The 20,441-nt window shown below is 35.9% G+C and overlaps 2 protein-coding genes across 2 annotated transcripts; both read left to right on the forward strand.

The window, feature by feature from the left end:
* Positions 1–197: 197 nt before the first annotated feature.
* LOC121387578 lies at positions 198–4,874 on the forward strand. Its single transcript, XM_041518738.1, has 2 exons — positions 198–3,072; positions 3,832–4,874. The coding sequence occupies exons 1-2, from the start codon at positions 352–354 to the stop codon at positions 4,372–4,374; spliced, it is 3,264 nt and encodes a 1,087-aa protein (XP_041374672.1). The 5' UTR covers positions 198–351; the 3' UTR covers positions 4,375–4,874.
* Positions 2,976–3,958, forward strand: LOC121387688 (putative ankyrin repeat protein RF_0381). Its single transcript, XM_041518877.1, has one exon. The coding sequence runs from the start codon at positions 3,100–3,102 to the stop codon at positions 3,826–3,828; it is 729 nt and encodes a 242-aa protein (XP_041374811.1). The 5' UTR covers positions 2,976–3,099; the 3' UTR covers positions 3,829–3,958.
* Positions 4,875–20,441: the final 15,567 nt, after the last annotated feature.

Genomic DNA, 20,441 nt, shown 5'->3' on the forward strand with positions numbered 1-20,441 from the left:
ATCAACGTTTATTTATAACAAGTAAATCGTAACAATTTAACAGTTTTTAATACACATGTCAGCTTACGAGTGTTAAATAATTGAAAGTTAATAAATACTAATAAGCAAGTCTTCCAGAGTTAACCCACTAAAAATACAAAAACAAAATCGCGACATATGGGGGGGGGGGGGGGGGGGGGGGTGAAAGGACTCATGAGAGTCTTCTGATCTAATGATGAGGATGTGGCATCCATTAATGGCTTGTATAAAATTAGGAAATAACATGTCTTTTTAAATTCATTTACCACTTATTGCATGCTGAGGAACACCAACGTACTAGTCCATTGAGACATTTATTATAGGTTCACTGACATGTACATATCCACGTACAATGCAGGTCCGTATCTGCGATATCTGGAGAGGGCATATGACAAAGGTAGACGACTGCTGAAAGATCTTGGCTTCCTGGTTTTGATAGGAAATCCTGGATCAGGAAAGACAACTCTTGGTCTGAGACTAATGTCATATTTTAAAAATGAAAAAAAAAGACAGCCATTATACCTGACAAACTATTCCAATTTTGAAGACATTCCTTTGTCAGGTCGTTTTGTTGTGATGGTTGATGACATATATGGAAAATCAAATCTTGTAACTGAATTACAAAACATGTGGCAAAGCAAATTTGAGACAATGTATTCAAATGTTCAGTCTGGCAAGATGAAATTTATAATTACATTTAAAACCAAACTATTTAATGAATGTGCTAAAAGCCTAAAGGAATTTCCTCTGTTTAGTGAGACTTGGCCAATTGATCTGCATGGCTCAGATTATTGTTTAATCGAAGAGGAAAAAAGAAAGATGCTTAACAAATACCTGGAGCAGATTGAGGATAAAGATAATGAAATGTGTTGCTTAACATACGATGATAAAAGTACGGTTATATCACAAACATTTACTGAATTAGGCTTTCCTCAGTGTTGTAAATATTTTGTCAGCTCAGCTGAAGCACAAAAAAGAGGAGTTGCATTTTTCAAAAAGCCTATAGAATTTCTCCAAACACAGCTTGACTCATTAAGAACAACCAATAGGTATCAGTATCTGGTTCTGTTGTTGGTGATGTTTGGACAGGGAACTCTGAACGCTGACTGCTTAAACCCTTTTAAAAGTGATGAATCAGTCATCACCTTAATTAAACAGCTAAAAGATGTCTGTGGAATCAATACCGATGTTTCAGTAGGACAGATAAAAGAATCTGCTAATTCATTGTGTGGGTTGTACCTGCTCTACAGTGATGTTTACAAAGTATATTGTTTCATTCACCAGTCAGTGTTTGACACACTGTTTCTACAGTTTTCATCAGAGTTTCTTGAGAAAGGTATTGAAATTTGTCCGGTAAGAATGTTATTAGAGTACGTTATCACACCGGATGTGCCAGTGAAAGGCGATATTGTGGTCATTGTACAAAGAAATAATTACAGGTTTCTTGCTGAACGATTTACAAAACTGTTAAAATCAGACTCTGCCAAAGAAATTCTTTGTCACCAGTCATTTCAGGATGAATTATTTGTGATGTATTTAGTAAAGGATTTCTGGAATTCTGTTGTGCCAATGGATATTTTGACTCGAAAATTTAATTATGGAATTATTATCAATACTTTATATGCAGGTGAATTTGCGTTCAGTAATGTGAAGTGGACTAGAGGTCAGATACATGAATCAATAATACTGTGGGCATTTCAGACGTCAGTACCAAGTAGAGCTGTCATGCAGAACTTAAAACTTTTATTAGACTATTTCACACCCAGTCTGCAGAGAATTGATATTTCTAAAGAGCAACAGCAGGAGTTACTGTTAAACTCATGCCTTATGGGCAACAGAAAGATGGCTGAAATGCTGCTCAACTATGGCACTGTTCCTACACTGACTACATTGACTGCAGCTGCAGCATCACCTACCGATGACGATGAACTGTTTGAAAAGCTGTTGACTTTTTTACATGTAAAAAATGTGGATGATCTTGGACCTAAGTTATTAATATCAATTGAAAAGCGAAATTTTAAAATATCCAGTCTGTTGATTAACAAAATGAGTGAATGGCCGGACTGTTACTTATTTTTTGAACAAGCTGTCGAAATGTTGTTGAATAAATGTTACAGCCAATTCTGCAAGTTCCACAGTAATTCGCAAACTGAAGCAGAGATTCTATTTGAAAAGTTGCACATGTACCTAAACACTAACGACTATGATATTGCAGTTCAACTAGCAGCTTATCACTGTAGTGCAGGTATTCTGAAAAAGATTGTTCACATGAAATCAGAGTGTCTGAAGGGAAGTATAAAGCCTCTTCATATTGCGTTGGAACAAGGCTGTGTCGATTCGGTTGCTTTTTTGATTGACCATTATACAAACATAGATATGCAGGAAGCATTGAAAAAAGCATTACATAACTCTTCTGGTGTGGTTTCTTATCTGCTGGAGAGAGGAGCTGACGCCAACTTTCTTGATGCTCAGAACAACTCCCCTTTACATTTTGCTGTTAAATTAGATACGTTTCACAACGTAAAAACATTACTTGAAAATGGAGCAAACGTGAATGTGAAAAATAACATGGGAAACACGCTACTTCATGATCTACCATATAGGCGAGCTGATGGTGCAGTGAAATTGTTAAGATATTTAAAAGAATATGGATTGGACTGTGATGTAAACACCTCAAATGAAAGGGGCATGACTCCACTTCACATAGCAGTAGGATGTTATAGTATTGTAGCTGTGAACGAATTAGTTTCAAATGGAGCCAGTGTGGATGTGGAAGATGCAGATGGCAATACTCCACTTCATAAAGCAGCACATGAAGCAGCACATTATCATTCATCTAAATTGTTGTCTTGTCTAGTGCAAAATGGATCTAAAGTAAATGCTAAAAATAAACTTGGCAGGACACCATTAATGGAATGCTGCACACCTGGTTATTCGATATTTAGATTTATGCATGAACTGCCAGAGTCCTGTGACTCTTTGAAAGTACTGCTTAAACATGGAGCAAACCTAAATGATACTGATGATTGCTTGAATACAGCACTTCACTATGCTGCATAAAGTAAAGCAGTGGAATATGTGATGTATCTAGTTAAAAAAGGGTCAGATGTAAATGTGCGCAATAAAACAGGTATGACACCGTTACACCTGGCGGCAGTCCCATGCACTGATGACTGGTTCTATTTCTCTCATTTGAAAGTTGTAAAAGATGATTCTGAAAATTTGAAACGCTCATTGCATGAATATAACATTGATCTCAATGCATTAGATAAAATGGGAATTTCATTCAAGGTTACCACAGATTCACTGGACTGTTTAACATATGTGATGAAAAAATCAAAATCAGATATTCCAAATAATATTCGTGTAATATTCCTTCATCTTAAGACAAATTCCGGATGGTGTGCTGACAATTTTAAAAAAGCATTCAGTAGATCATGTGATACAGTGGATAAATTGATTGCATGTGGAGCAGATGTGAAAGCAGTTGATGAGTTTGGAAACAGTCCACTTCATATTGCTGCCAAATGTCTCTCTGCCAGTGTTCTCTCTCTGATAAGAAATGGATCTGATGTAAACCTTGAAAACAAGGAAGGCAGAACACCACTGCATGAAGCAGTAAGACATGGTTTATATTTGTATGATAAAGATAAATCTAGTGATGAAAGGTCACATGATGAAGACAACACTATTTATGGAAAGTCAGAACCATTATTGATAGTGCAAAAATTAGTTGAAAATGGAGGCAACGTAAATGCCAAGGATGTATTAAAGAACACACCACTTCATATTGCAGCAGAAACAAGTTAATGTGTGAATTATCTAATCAAAAAAGGAGCCAAGGTAAATGCAACAAACAACAATGGCAGGACGCCACTTCATTTGGCTGTCATTCCCGTTATGTTTGTTTATAAAAATGATTTAAGTGGTTCGAATAAGGACTGTTTAAAGTTCGTCCAATTACTACATGAAAAAGAAGCTGATCTGAATGCTACAGATATATTTGGTAACACTGCACTTCACATTGCTGCAGAAAGTAATTCGCTTCAATGTGTACAGTATCTAACAGAACAGGGACTGGATGTGAACTTGCAGAACAAAACTGGTAAGACAGGACTTCATTTAGCAGCAGAATGTGACTACTCGGATGTAATTTCATATCTGCTACAGAAGCGAGCTGATCCTAATTTGCGGGATTCAGACGGGAACACACCTCTCACCATTGCAGAAACATTTGGTGCAGTAGAGTCCATGAGAACATTGACTATATATTCAATCAAACTGCAGAAGATGAATCTTATGACATTCCATTTGACCTCACAGAAAGTGAATCAACTTCATGTGGAACCAGTCTAACTGCAAAAGATGAATCTTATGACATTCTATTTGACCTCACAGAAAGTGAATCAACTTCATGTGGAACCAGTCTAACTGCAGCAGATGAATCTTGTCATATTTTATGACCTAACAGAAAGTGGATCCGATATACTTGTGTATGCTTTTGATATGTTTGAAATTTCTCTACTTCATAATGCTGCATATATGTAGATGTTACTTTGCCCAATCTTTGTTCTGTCCAGGAGAGTAAGGAAACCAATGCTAAACTGTTTTCATATAAAGGCTCAGCATAAATATTACTTGTTTCCTGTTGCTTAATGAACCCTAATTTTAACCTGATCTGTTTGTGACCATTGACTGATATTATGTTTACATTTATCGGCAAGTGATTTTTGATACTGTTCTTTCATTAGTGGAAGACAAAACTATAGTTTTTTCTTTGTCACCCGTAGATGTGTTGTGCAAAAAAAATGTTTGGTAGAAAATGATGTTGTTTTCATAAACAAATATTATGATGCATTTTGTAGCACAAAATGATATGATGATCATATACTTGTAGTAGAAAAAGATGATGTTATTTTCATTAAAAAATTGTATAATATATTTTGTAGCACAATATAGTATGATGATGATATATATGTTTTAGTAGAAAATGATATTGTTTTCATTAAAAAAAAAAGATATATTTTGTAGCACAAAATGATATAACATATTTTTTAGTTGAAATTAATGATGCTATTTTCATTAAAAAAAATGATGTATTTTGTAGCACAAAATGATATGAATATGATGTTCTTTGTAGCACAAAATGATATGATGATGATGTACTTTGTAGTAGACGATGATGATGTATGTGCTTTGTATTGGAAGTTGATGACATATTTTGTAGAAGATTATGTGTTTTTTGTAGCACAAAATGATATGAAGAAGAATATTATGTGTTTTTTGTAGCACAAAATGATATGATGATGTACTTTGTAGTAGACGATGATGATGTATGTGCTTTGTATTGGAAGTTGATGACATATTTTGTAGAAGATTATGTGTTTTTTGTAGTACAAAATGATATGAAGAAGAATATTATGTGTTTTTTGTAGCACAAAATGATATGAATATGATGTATTTTGTAGCACAAAATGATATGAATAAGATGTACTTTGTAGTAGACGATGATGATGTATGTGCTTTGTATTGGAAGTTGATTGCATATTTTGTAGAAGATGATTACCGGTATGTGTTTTTTGTAGTAGGAAATGACAACACACTTTGTAGTATAACAGAATTATGATGTACTGTATAAAATTATGAAGTACTTTGAGGAAGATGATGATTATTATTACAAGCCTGATTTTGGGCCGTATTATGGTATGGGAATTTCAATACGTCCGTCCATCGGTTTCTTGTTCAGACCATATCTTGGTTATCGATGCTTGCGGGACCATCAAACTTTGCATGCAGGAATAACTCAAGATGAGGTTGTGTCATGTGTCATCATTAGGTCACTGTAACCTACTTTTCATGGCTTACTGCAAATTAAAGGGAAACTATGTCACAGGCATTATGACGACCCAGGAATACTGAGTGTCTTGTAAATGTTAAATTTTACTAATATTACTGTAGAAAATTAAAACGTTCTCCAACATAAATAACCCTAAAATGGTAGGGGTCGAGACATAGCTCATTGGGTTATTTCTCGTTCAGCCAGCGTAACAAAGGCTGTGGTATGTACTACCCTGTCTGTGGGATGGTGCATATAAATGATCCCTAGTTGCTACTCAGAAACAGTAGCCCATGAAGTGGTGACAGTGGGTTTCCCCCCTCAATATCTGTGTGGTCCTTAACCATATGTCCGACGCCATATAACCATAAATAAAATGTGTTGAGTGCGTTATGAAATAAAACATTTCCTTCCTTCCCTAACATAGTAATGGACATTATCAGCCAACAGGGTTTACTACTGTCAATAATTCTGTAAATAAGTAGACTGTCCCATCAAAACAAACAACAAAAAATCAGACCAATTATGTAGTTCCACTTGGATTTTTTAGAATGAACAGTACTGTAACATTTTGTTCTTTTAATGCACTTTGAAATGCATGTTGTTAAATAGTTTATAATATCCAGGCACTTACGTTGTTTTAAAGGGACGTACCCTAGTTTCAGCCCAAGAAAATTCACACTAAGTTAAGTTAATCTACAAATCTGTAAACATATCTGGATAAAGTTACAATTGAGTGAAACATGAGTCTGTGACTTTGAAATGGCGAAACACCCTCTAAAAATAGACTAAACCTCAACTTCATAAATGTTACTTCTCAGACGCACATGCGTTTTTAAAAACATGAGAAATGCATTTTATGATATTAAAAACACCAGGATGACTAAAACACTTCGAATGTACGGAAATGAATAATCTAAACAATAAAATCTAAATAAAGTATGATTTCAGTTTCCAAAACGGCTCTAATAGTAAAAAATATATTGATAAAATGTGAATCCTACTACTGTACAGTGATAATATATGACAAAATGTGAATCTTACTACTGTACAGTGATCATATGTTGATAAAATGTGAATCCTACTACTGTACAGTGATAATATGTTGACAAAATGTGAATCTTACTACTGTACAGTGATCATATGTGACAAAATGTGAATCTTGCTACTGTACAGTGATAATATGTTGACAAAATGTGAATCCTACTACTGTACAGTGATAATATATGACAAAATATGAATCTTACTACTGTACAGTGATCATATGTTGATAAAATGTGAATCCTACTACTGTACGGTGATAATATGTTGACAAAATGGGAATCTTACTACTGTACAGTGATCATATGTGACAAAATGGGAATCTTACTACTGTACAGTAATAATAATATGTGACAAATGTGAATCTTACTACTGTACAGTGATAATAATATGTTGACAGAAATGTGAATATTTTTAGTATACAGTGATCATATGTGACAACTGAATCTTAGTACTGTACAGTGATAATAATATGTAACAAAATGTTAATCTTACATTGTACAGTGATAATATGACAAATGTGAATCTTACTACTGTACAACAATGACAATAATATGTGACAAAATGTGAATCTTACTATTGTACAGTGATAATAATATGTGACAAATGTGAATCTTACTCTGTACAGTGATAATAATATGTTGACAAAATGTGAATAGTTTTAGTATACAGTGATCATATGTGACAAATGTGAATCTTTGTACTGTACAGTGATAATAATATGTAACAAAATGTTAATCTCACATTGTACAGTGATATGTGACAAATGTGAATCCTACTACTGTACAGTGATAATAATATGTGACAAATGTGAATCTTACTACTGTACAGTGATAATATGTGACAAATGTGAATCTTACTACTGTACAGTGATAATACGGGACAAAAGTGAATCTTTCTACTGTGCATAGTGATAATACATGACAAAAGGTGTATCTCATTTTAAACATTTGTCCCTAAAAACAAGCAAGGTCAAGGTTGGGGCCTTAAATCTGTGCTTTACATTTAATTTTTGTATAATAATATTTACATAAACAAAACATGAATATAAGAGTATATAATGTATTTACTTAAAAGCTTAAAATACATCTGCATGTGCAAGTGTGTGTGAGCAAGTCGGTGTGCAATTGTGTGTGTGTGTGTGCAAATATGTGTGTGGTGTGTGGAAGTGTGTGTGTGTTCTTGGTGTGTGAGTGTTCTCTGTGTGTGTGTTCGTGGTGTGTGCACAAGTGTGTGGTGTGGATGTGTGTTTGTGGTGTGGATGTGTGTGTGTGGTGTGTGCACAAGTGTGGTGTGGACGTGTGTGTGGTGTGCACAAGTGTGGTGTGGACGTGTGTGTGTGGTGTGGATGTGTGTGTGTGGTGTGTGCACAAGTGTGTGGTGTGGACGTGTATGTGTGCAAGAGTGAGTGTTCTGTGTATGTGGTGTGTGTGCAAGTGTGTGGTGTGGACGTGTGTGTGTGTATGTGTGCAAGAGTGTGAGTGTTCTGTGTATGTGTGGTGTGTGTGCAAGTGTGTGTATGTGTGGTGTGTGTGTGTGTGAGTGTGAGTGAGTGTGAGTGTGTGAGTGTGAGTGTGAGTGTAATATTATGCACATGTATATTATTAAATAAGTATTGAGATTAAACAGTCTGTTTAACGTGACATGGTGAAAATGGATATCAGCAGAGTGAAAGCCTTACATAATTGAAGGGAAATGTCCTGGAGACTAGTGGAAAAAGAGTACTAAAACTATAAAGAAAGAGAGAAAGAGGAAAACAAAAACGTTCTTGAAAGATAGTTAAGAGTATTTTAATGTTGTACATACTGATAATTATATGTGAATGTATATAGTTAAACTATGTCACAAAATGTCTATTCTTGTATCACATATCAAAACATATTTTATTAGGTATGTTATTCCTGATGATGAAACGAAGAGATAATTTTAACTAAGCTATATGTATCTATGCATAAGGACTACATCCAATTAATCTTTGATATACCTACGTACTTGTCGATCTGTGGTTAATGTTAATAGTGTTACAGTTAATAATTTGATGCTATACGTGTCCTTTACAGGTTTGTCTAGATGTTGTTAATGCTGTTACTGTTAATAGTTTGATGATATACAAGTGTCATTTACACGTTTGTCTAGATGTGGTTAATGTTGATACTGTTAATAGTTTGATGATATACAGGTGTCATTCACACATTAATACTGTTAATAGTTTGATGATATACACGTGTCCTTTACAGGTTTGTCTAGATGTGGTTAATGTTAATACTGTTAATAGTTTGATGATATACAAGTGTCATTTACACGTTTGCCATTGATGTGGTTAATGTTAATACTGTTAATAGTTTGATGATATACAGGTGTCCTTTACAGACTTGTCCAGCTTTGGTTAATACTGTTAATAGTTTGATGATATACAAGTGTCATTTACACGTTTGCCTAGATGTGGTTAATGTTAATAGTTTGATGATATACAAGTAATCCTTTACAGGTTTGTCCAGCTGTGGTTAATAATGTTACTGTTAATAGTTTGATGATATACAGGTGTCCTTACAGACTTGTCCAGCTGTGGTTAATACTGTTACTGTTAATAGTTTGATGATATACAGGTGTCCTTTACAGGTTTGTCCAGCTGTGATTAATACTGTTACTGTTAATAGTTTGATGATATACAGGTGTCCTTTACAGGCTTGTCCAGCTATGGTTAATATTAATACAGTTAATAGTCTGACGATATACAGGTGTCATTTATAGGTTTGTCCAGCTGTGGTTAATGTTAATAGTGTTACTGTTAATAGTTTGATGATATGCAAGTGTTATTTACAGGTTTGCCTAGCTGTGGTTAATGGTAATAGTTTGATGATATACCCGTGTCCTTTACAAAAAAATTCCATCTGTGGTTAATGTTAATACTGTTAATAGTTTGATGATATACCTGTCCTTTATAGACTTGTCCAGCTGTGGTTCATGTTAATACTGTTACTGTTAATAGTTTGGCGATATTCTGACAGTTCCTATTAAGGACATATTAAGTCCATCACGATGTCTGTCATCCTTTGTTTACGAACTCGCCTATCACGTGATTTAACCAAAGGATTGACTGCACTTGGGCATATCAGGCCTGTATGAATAATATTGGGGGGGGGGGGGGGGTATCACAATATCTAGTGAGGGGCCACAGTCTAGTGGGGGAGGAGCACAAGTCACATTTTTATCTTTATTTATATAGAGTAGGTAAAAAAAAACCCATACATTTTTGTCTTCAAGTGGGTGGGCACGTGCCCCCGCCCCCGGTTCCTACGGTCCTGCCTATTCTCATGTCAAGGATGGTCTAATATATTGGAAATCACGAAAACAAATTTCCCATAGCATTTGTCAACCCAAATAAAATATTATTAACGATGATGAATTATTGCTTTACTACTGGATTTAAAAAAGATCTCCCAACGCTATACTCGTAAACATAATATGTTTATATATTATATAATTATGTTATTAAATGGGACTTTTCATACTGGTCGTGTTCAATAGATTCGAGGACTCTTACAATGGTCTAAGGTGGGCTGTGTGTACTTTAAAAACAACATAATTTTTACATATTATAAAAACTTAGATTAATTTCTCAAAGGCTGTGGTATGCGTTATCCTGTCTGTGGGATGGTGCATATAAAATGGAAAAATGTAGCGGGTTCTTGACCAATACGAATACGGACCGAAGAAATGGATATAATGTAATATGGGTTGTTTTGGGGTTTTTTTTGTTGTTTTGTATTGATTATTTGTACTGTTTGCACACTGTTCCAAATGTGAATATATATCTGCAATAAAATGTAGTTAATAAAGTAATAAGATCTTAGTTTCATTTCTTGTATGGTTTGAAATAGACAAGGGCAGGATGTAGTCCAGTGGTAAAGCGCCCGTTTTATGCGCGGGTCTGGGTGGGATCGATCCCCGTCGGTGGGCCTATTGGTCTACTTCTCGTTCCAGCCAGTGCCCTGCATCTCCAAAATGTGTCACAAGTGATTAGATAACTAAAAGAAACAACACCTAAAACCAAAGTAGGTTTGCTACATTTATTTACATGAGCAAATAATAATCATATACACTCGTACATTTCAGTAATTACTCAAACCATAGGCCTATTCATCATACATCAATGCACACTAACAACCCCTCACACCCAAATCTTTCTCTCCATCACACATTTAACTAATTTCACCAGTCACCATCTTATTACAGATGATCACCACACTAATCAATATTAACTACTCAATGTCACATCACACATAGCACCACGTAATATTTAAAATATGTATTCTAAATAAAATGTCAGTGTCCACTTATGACCATATATCTTCATTAAAACAGGGCTTTTTTTAATAACACCCAAAGTCACTTAGTTATATTAATATATCTAACTAATTAAGCAGTATTGCACATACCACTTTCTTTCAATTAACTATCACTGCTAATGTTTCAACACATACATGAGCATGTTCACTAATACAATTATGAACTAATTGCACAACTCGCCCTTCTCTCCACCTTCCGAATTCACCACACCTCCATTATTATACTTGCACAGTATAATAATACAAAACAACAACCCGTTTTTTTCTATGTAACCTGAACACGGCTAATAAATAGCCCACACATGGAACTTCATTTCCACATTAGCACCACACTGCACTCTCTCGTGTACCACTCCACGAATTCACCAAACCTCTGCAAGTTCAACTCTCGGCCACATCTTCATTCAGGCATCTCTACATCTCTGGATACATCTTCACACAGGCAAGCCACCTCTACATCTCTCACTAGACACTACTGCTGTACCAGCTATAACAGCTACCTCTTACAGTGCTGTAACCAAGATACACTTAATTACTATGCTGTAACACCTTATTATTCCATACACTTTATATACCAACCAACTTCATCTCTTTACTCAATGTCCATATTATACAAGTTATATTAAACATTCATTATCCACATCTTTATAAATTTAATATGTCATTACCATACTACTACACTTTAACATAATACAATGTTTTATAACCATCACAAAATAACAATACATACTAAATATCAAATATTTAATTACTTACGGTTAAGCAATAACCCGAACTATAAACACCAACGTCTTTCACAAACTTCTGTTCAACTTACACAAATCTTGTTGACTGTTCTCTCTCAAAAATAAATCACACTCCCCAAACAATAACTAAGACACCTCTTTTATTCACACAGCTACCTTTTCAGTTATCTTCCACTCACTCCTGCTACAAGCTTTAACAATACAAATTCCTACCTTGCCTAATTAATCCCATACCAAGAAACCTTTAGTTTCACGATCCAAGCTATGACTAATCTATTCCATTTCTCTCAACAGTATTACCGTATAATTGATAAAAAATATTATACCATAAACTTCATATGTACAACTAAAAATACCACATGTGTTCTAATAAATATAGTATAGTAAATCTACAAATCACATTCTGCTCTGATTATCCTTGACTTGTGACAATATCAAAGGCCGTGGTGCGTGCTATCCTGTCTGTGGGATGGTGCATATAAAAGATCCATTACAACCTACAAAAAAATGTAGCGGATTTCCTCTCTAAAGACTATGTCAAAATTACCAAATGTTTGACATCCAATAGACGATGATTAATAAATCAAAGTGGTCTAGTGGTATGTGCTATCCTGTCTGTGGGAAGCGCAAATAAAAGATCCCTTGCTGCCTGTCGTAAAAGAGTAGCCTATGTGGCGACAGCGGGTTTCCTCTGAAAAACAGTGTCAGAATGACCATATATTTGACGTCCAATAGCCGATGATAAGATAAAAAATCAATGTGCTCTAGTAGCGTCGTTAAATAAAACAAACTTTACTTTACATCTGCGTTGCAGTGGACACTCCGTTCAGATGTAGCCCACGCTGTGGAAACCATAATGACTGCTCCCACCCCGCCAATGCGCAATGTTCGCAAACCGTAATGACCACTCCCACCCCGCCAATGCGCAATGTTCGCAAACCGTAATGACCACTCCCACCCCGCCAATGCGCAATGTTCGCAAACCGTAATGACCACTCCCACTCCGCCAATGCGCAATGTTCGCAAACCGTAATGACCACTCCCACCCCGCCAATGCGCAATGTTCGCAAACCGTAATGACCACTCCCACCCCGCCAATGCCGAATGTTCGCATAAACACTATAGATTATTCAAGACTGGCCATTTGGTTTGTGTAAATATTTATTTATAAGAAATTTCGTTAAACGTTTCAGGTCAAGAAGGGGAAGGATTCAGATCAAAGTATTTTTTCAGTACAAATTACGCTACTTTGCTATTTTAATTTTAAATTCTAATTTCCCGATATTTAAATTTTATTTCTAGGATAGGTCAGGGAGGTCATCTCCGAGTTCGTCGTAAAATAAAGTAACTCTGTTTTGTTCAACAGTACCACTGGAACACATGTATTGATTTGTTAATAATCGGCTATTGCATGGATGTCAAACATTTGGTAATTTTGACAGCTAGTCTTAGAGAGGAAACCCGCTACATTTTTCCATCAGTCACAAGGAGTCTTTTATATACACCATTTCACAGACAGGATAACAAATACCACGGCCTTTGATATACCAGTCGTGGTGCACTGGCTGGAACGAGAAATAGCCCAATAGGCCCACCGACGGGCATCGACGGGCATCGATCCCAGACCGACCGCTTCACGTTAAACCAAATGGTCACGTTGGGAACCAGTCAAATAGTTCACGAACTTTAGCGAAACGTTTGCTGGCTGAACTTGGGGCTTCTTTCTTTTGGGGGTGGAACGTAGCCCAGTGGTAAAGCTCAAGATGCGCGTTCGGTCTGGGATCGATGCCCGTCGGTGGGCCCATGGTATGTGCTATCCTGTCTGTGGGATGGTGCATATAAAAGATCTCTTGCTACTACCCAGATAGCAGATGCTAGTGGCCCACCGGTGGCAACCTTCGCCCATCACCCACCCATGTGGCCCACTGGTGGTATGCCACATATAACTCACCGGCCCACCAATGGTATGCCACATATGACCCACCAGTGGCCCACCAATGGTATGCCACATATCACTCACCAGTGACCCACCAATTGTATGCAACATACCACCCACCAGTGGCCCACCAATGGTATGCCACATATCACTCACCAGTGGCCCACCAATGGTATGCCACCAGTCACCCACGAGTGGCCCACCAATGGTATGCCACATATCACTCACCAGTAGCCCACCAATGGTATGCCACCAGTCACCCACCAGTGGCCCACCAGTGGTATGCCACATATCACTCACCAGTAGCCCACCAATGGTATGCCACATATCACTCACCAGTGGCCCACCAATGGTATGCCACCAGTCACCCACCAGTGGCCCACCAATGGTATGCCACATATCACTCACCAGTGGCCTACCGGTGGTACGCCACCAGTCACCCACCAGTGGTCCACCAATGGTATGCCACATATCACTCACCAGTCACCCACCAGTGGCCCACCAATGGTATGCAACATATCACCCACGAGTGGAATAATGCTGGAAAATGCAAAGTTATGCATCTTGGCAGCTGAAATAAAGGCTTCAGTTTTTACATGCACAAAGATGAACTCCGGATAAAATTGCAGACAACAGAACTAGAAAAGGATCTCGGTGTTTGTTGACCTCAAGTTAAAGGCACTCGGTCACAGATGGTTGATCTAATTATTGACCCAACAAACTATTATCTGAAAATATATATTTGATTTGTACCTAAAAGTACTTTATTGAACGATCTACATGACCACCATATCCCACTTATTATTGATATTTTGTAAAGAATGATAGAATTATGTGGACGGTCCATAATTCAGAGAAAAATAACGGCTAGTTGAAGAGCAGAGGTGTGACCTATTATGTTTTAGTCACGTAACGAGAACGCTTGATCATCTTCTGCGACGTAGGGTAAATAATTATAAAAAAAAAAACCCAGTAACAATGAAAATAAGTTATTAAAATTTAATAAAAACATGGTCAATTCAATTTTTTCAATTAATTTATTTTCCGTATGCCTTACGACACATAAGAACAAAATAATACATATTTAAATCAGAAACAGAAACAAGATTTTAGCAAGATGGTAAATATTATAACAATAATTATAAGACATAATAGTAAATACTTTTTGTACATACATGTAGAGATATATGTGTAGGACGATTGATTCTAGTGGGGGACACAGTAGAGTATAGTTACAGTAAAGTTATACGCTTAGCTGTAGCAGCATAAACATTTACAATCCCGACTAAAGTACTGTCTGAAATACAATCAAAATGATTTTCGTCAATTATTTCTTACATATTAAACAGACAAGTAAATATTTTGTAAATATCTATTTAATGATAGTCTACCTAATTTAGCATTTACTTGTTTTGGCTCTCATTGATGTGCAAGGTGGTGTTTACTCTTGAAATTAAAAGAAATGTGTCAGTAAACAGGTAATTTGTGCACTTTATTAGAACAGACTACAACACATTTTGGTCAAGATGTGTCAGTTTCATTGCTATTACAATGAGGGACCGTTTCTGATGATGGTCTACCCCTATCCCTCTCCAAAACAAATATTTGTAGACATTTATAAGTAACTTTTGAGCAAAACTGTCAAGAACCATTCTGAATTTGTGATCGATTATACCAGTATTAAAGGTGCCATTGTTTCATTGGTAACCAAACTAAGTATGCCAAGCACTAGGCTTTTTAACCAATACTCACACTATAAGAGAAAACCCTTCAAATTAGATAGCTCGGCTAGTATACAACCCCCCCCCCCCCTCCTTGTATTTCATTACAATCCAAGGATAAAAGGGAGGGGGGGGGGGGGGGCTCTGGATTGCCGTTGATTATTTTAGAATAGGGACTTAGGACAATAGGACCCTTTTGTGTACGTTTTCCATAGACATGAATAGCGTAATATTTTTCCTGTAGTACTAAATAAAAATGAATAATAATAATAATAATAAAAAATTAAAAAATTTAAAAAAAGTAAAAATTGTAAATTATTTGCTGCTGAGGTAGATTATCTGAAATTAACAACTGGCTTGAAGATAATGTTTAACTGACTGCAATTTTGAGGCGCTGCTTACGTACATTTTTTAAAAAGTGAATTTTACCGCAAATAAATATGACTGAAAAGTTATATTGCTCATTATGTAGTCATATTTCAAATGCACAAAATTGCAAGGGGCAATAAAACTCAAAATATAGATGTAGGCCTATATATATTTTTTATGACTGTGTCAAAATTACCATATGTTTGATTAATAAATCAATGTGCTTTAGTGGTGTCGTTAAACAAAACAAACTTTTTTTTCTTCTTCTTCTTCTTTTTTTTTTTGGGGGGGGGGGGGGGGATTTCTTTCCGTCTGTTCATGTAAAGGGAAATAATCACATTTTGCAGAATGACACCGGTATTTCATTTCCGGCAAGTAAATACTAGTTACTAATAATCAGATCTAAATACTTAACACATGTGACATGAAAACAAAATACACCAGTAACATATTTACTTTATGTAAATTTATAAATAAACTGTAATAAACGCATAAGGCGTGTTTTAACCATGACATTATTGTGATTAATATTTTAAAGAGTTCCTACTCTAATTACGATAATTGTCTAGAATATATCATCAATAATATCCAAGATGGCGGGGCATGTAGTTTGAGGAATTGATTCACATACATAATGTCAAATTTTGATTAAAACATGTCTAATATGGTCACCGAATAGCCACATACCATGGACGAGCTTAGCGCCAAGGACAGGTTGTTCCAACTGTGGATGATATACACGTCCAAAGTAAGCAAAGTCTTGATGAGTTGATCATTTGTTATCGCCGTATCGGCTGCTGAACCCAAAATTGCCAAAATCCGTTTCTCCAACCGAGTATTAGCTGGAACGTTCGAAAGTCTTTCCGAAACATCAGATTTAAATTTGGTCAGAAAGATGTTCTTATGCTCTCCTTACAACAAATAAAACTTTCTTTTTTAGTATTTATGTTAGCAAAATTATTATCTCATCAGTCGAAATTTCATGGGAAACACTTTTTCGGTTCCTAACTTGTGATCATGGGAACCCAGGTCAGGTCAGAGAGTTTAACATGCACATTCAGAGCAAGCTGTTGTAGCAGACACCTGTCCTGGGTGCAAGCGTCTGCCTCAGCCGGTTCCTCCGTCCAGGACCGGAAAGGGGTGGGGAGGGCTTGCGGTGAACTCGTATGGAAAATTTACTCGTATGGGGAAAAATGCAGTGAACTCGTATGGAAGACTTATTCAAATGCAGTGAACTCGTATGGAAATTACAAACTGATATATCCAATACTGTATAGCAACTTGTGTGTAATTTTTATGCAGAGTTCGACAAATCTGCTAGCCCGACATCCGTGGCTGGATGCGTAGTGCGTTTTTTATTGCTTGTTATTATTTATTATTCATTGGATGCTTGTTACCGAATAAATTAAACTTGAATGAACATACTTGTGTCAAGTTGTTTTCTACTGATTTGGAATTACATGAAAGTACACGAAACCATACGGGATGGGGGGGGGGTGGGGGTAATTTATCTATTTGGGCAAAAATTGCCTGGTCATTCGGGCAAGGATGCTCTTGACGTCATGTCATTCGGCAAAAATGTGCCCATACGCCTATGCACGAAACAAAAGAACAAGTGTCAAAATACACATTTAAAGTATATCTGCATATCCATACATCCCCATCCGAGTTCACCGTTATTTTTTCGAGTTCGTTTTCCATACAAGTTTTCCATTCATACGAGTTAGTTTCCATACGAGTTCACCGCATCCTGTGGGGAGGATGAGAGGGGGGGGGGGGGGGGGAACCGCCTGCACTGTCAGGTGCAAGGGAACACATGCAGTCCGACTGTGATCGGTAACAGGCAGAGGGGTGGTTTGGTGCTATGGAATTTTGAACGGTCCGCCGAAATAGTAAAGAAGGGAGCTACATATATAGTTTTGGAATTTAGTAAGCCGAGAGTAGCTTGTTAAGGGGACCTAGAATGGGAACCCATCGGAAACTGTTTTATATACAACCGTGTCTGGTGTATCGGCGAGTCCGGTGATTCCGCGCATTTGATATTTTGCTTAAAAGTATGCTTAGGAAGTTGTCATGTTGTCAGTGTTTTTAACGAATTAAAGTTCATTTCCTTTTTCAATAAGTAATCAAGTATCAACATATTTATTGTTAAGGGTGCAATAAACAAAAATTAAATTAGAATTATCAATAATTATATCATAATTTCAAAATAATCATTCGCCTGTTTTTGTGTATATGGTCAGCCTTATTGATATTAAGAATGTTAAAACCAGTCTAACAACACCTTTTCCGCATTGTTAAAATTATAGTAAATGGTATAATTATTTTTTTCGGTTATTTTTGACAAAACAAAAAGGTACTAAAATAATCCTGGGACAATAGTGTAGCGTTTATGGGCTACAAAGTGAGGTTATGGGCCATCTATAAATAATGGGGTCAACGATTCACGTCTACTGTGCCGAATCACCGGACATGCAAATTGTTTTGGATACAAGGGGGTGCCTATATTTATGTACCATTTTAAAATGTTTATTTACTACAGACATAAAACAATTTGTAGTGTATTTCAGATTATGCACCGCTTCATTAGTGAGAGACACATTTTATTAAGTATTTCACAGTGTTCACATAGAAAATGGTCCTTGAATGCAGTGCTCTACAATGCGAGTAAAATACTCGCCATGGCGACTGAAAACATTCGCTGGCGTCTAAAAAATAAAATCACATTCGCCAGTTGGCGACTGTTCAATAATTTCACTTTAATCTGTAAACAAAACTGGACATCGGAAAACACAGTGGACCAGTAGCAATGTATCTTCCATAAAACGTGTTTTCTATCGGTAGTTTTGTTGGAAAAATAAAAGTTTGAGACAAGTTAATCGGACTATGAATAACGGTGACGTTAAGGGAGGTAATACTTCGTTAACTTGAATTTCAAGCATTTGGAAATAATTCGGCCCCAGTTCAGTTTTGGACCAAGTCGGTCCTGTCCCATTTAGAGCCAGGTTTTATTTATGTATTAAAATGAGAATGTTGATTCACTGTGTGTCTTTACTTGTCTGTTTCAAACTCAAACGTTAATTATTTTAAATGTCGGCTTATATATGCGTTATGCTGCGCTCCAATCGTGTCGTTCTTATCGTGATAACGGGTCCCTCCACAATAACGACGTCTCCAGTCATGTTGTTTTAATCATGTCGGAAGTCGTGTTCACCAGTGGAGGATGAAAACATGTTTATATTTTCATGTCTCGACTTTAGATGGATTTAAAGACACAACTATTTACAAAACAGTATTTACAGATTTGCAAGGCTGTATTTGACGAAAATAAATATTATTTAAACCAAAAGTAAGGTAGCCGATTGGTAACTACTAGTAACATGCTGAAGCCTGGTAATTATTATCACAATACTTTTATTTAACTTAATTTTAATGAGTACTGCAATTTAAATGCATATCTTAGTGCCATTAAAATAGTAATTCGCTTAATTTCGTTTAATAAAATTATTGGGTACGGAATTTGATAATGATAGTTAATAACAATAATAGTCCTTCACTGTTTTAGTGGCACCGGACACAAACAGTAACTTGTAATTACTATTTAACAACTAGGAATTACTCCTTCACAAGTTCATTCGAATGCGGTCCTAATAACAATTTCGGCATTAGTAATGTGCCGTAAAATGGCAGATGAATCAATTTAATTATAAATATATATTAGCTGGCTACTAAATATAAGTGGCTGGCGACTAAAATATTATACTTTACTGGCCAGGGAAGAGTAAATTTGAACTTGCTTTGTAGAGCACTGGAATGCTACACCAGACAGCACTGTGTGTATATATATATATAAATATATATATATATATATATATGTAACAGGGTTCAAAGGACGAAAACAACACGTCACGACGTTTGGAAATGATTTACTTCATAAAGTTCATTATGTCATTGCAAACAACGCCCTGGAAGAATAAAATATACAATATATAACAGGCGTTCATTATAAATAATTACATGTATGCGTCATAAAAATCATCGTCATAAAAATAGTTCGATCATACATGTCAATCACAACATCATAAAAATATGTCCGTCACAGGTCATCAATATTAAAAAAATATATATTAACATTTCAATTCGTATCCCATTAATGTCACGGTTATAAGTAACATCTACTAAAACTATAATATCTTTTCCTAATCAAACAATCTGTTTGATTAAACTAAACCTGAATAACCTTTTGGTCCACACCTACATGTATATGATAGATATCGGGATAATCAATTCCAAGGGGAGGTAATTACAAGAATAACAAATGGTTGAGATTTAGTGAATACATTAACCTAATGACTTAAAATAAATTACTGTGGAATGTTTGTCAGAATAAAAAAAATACTTACTATATAAATATTACAATTAAAT

Source organism: Gigantopelta aegis, chromosome 13 (assembly GCF_016097555.1).
Source record: "Gigantopelta aegis isolate Gae_Host chromosome 13, Gae_host_genome, whole genome shotgun sequence".
Taxonomy (NCBI): domain Eukaryota; kingdom Metazoa; phylum Mollusca; class Gastropoda; order Neomphalida; family Peltospiridae; genus Gigantopelta; species Gigantopelta aegis.

Bases quoted from the DNA above. Each gene is read 5' to 3' on its own strand.
- LOC121387578 (XM_041518738.1), top strand. From the start codon at position 352: ATGTACATATCCACGTACAATGCAGGTCCGTATCTGCGATATCTGGAG. The intron at 3,073-3,831 runs GCATAAAGTAAA...ACAAGTTAATGT, and splicing joins ATACAGCACTTCACTATGCT to GTGAATTATCTAATCAAAAA.
- LOC121387688 (XM_041518877.1), top strand. From the start codon at position 3,100: ATGTATCTAGTTAAAAAAGGGTCAGATGTAAATGTGCGCAATAAAACA.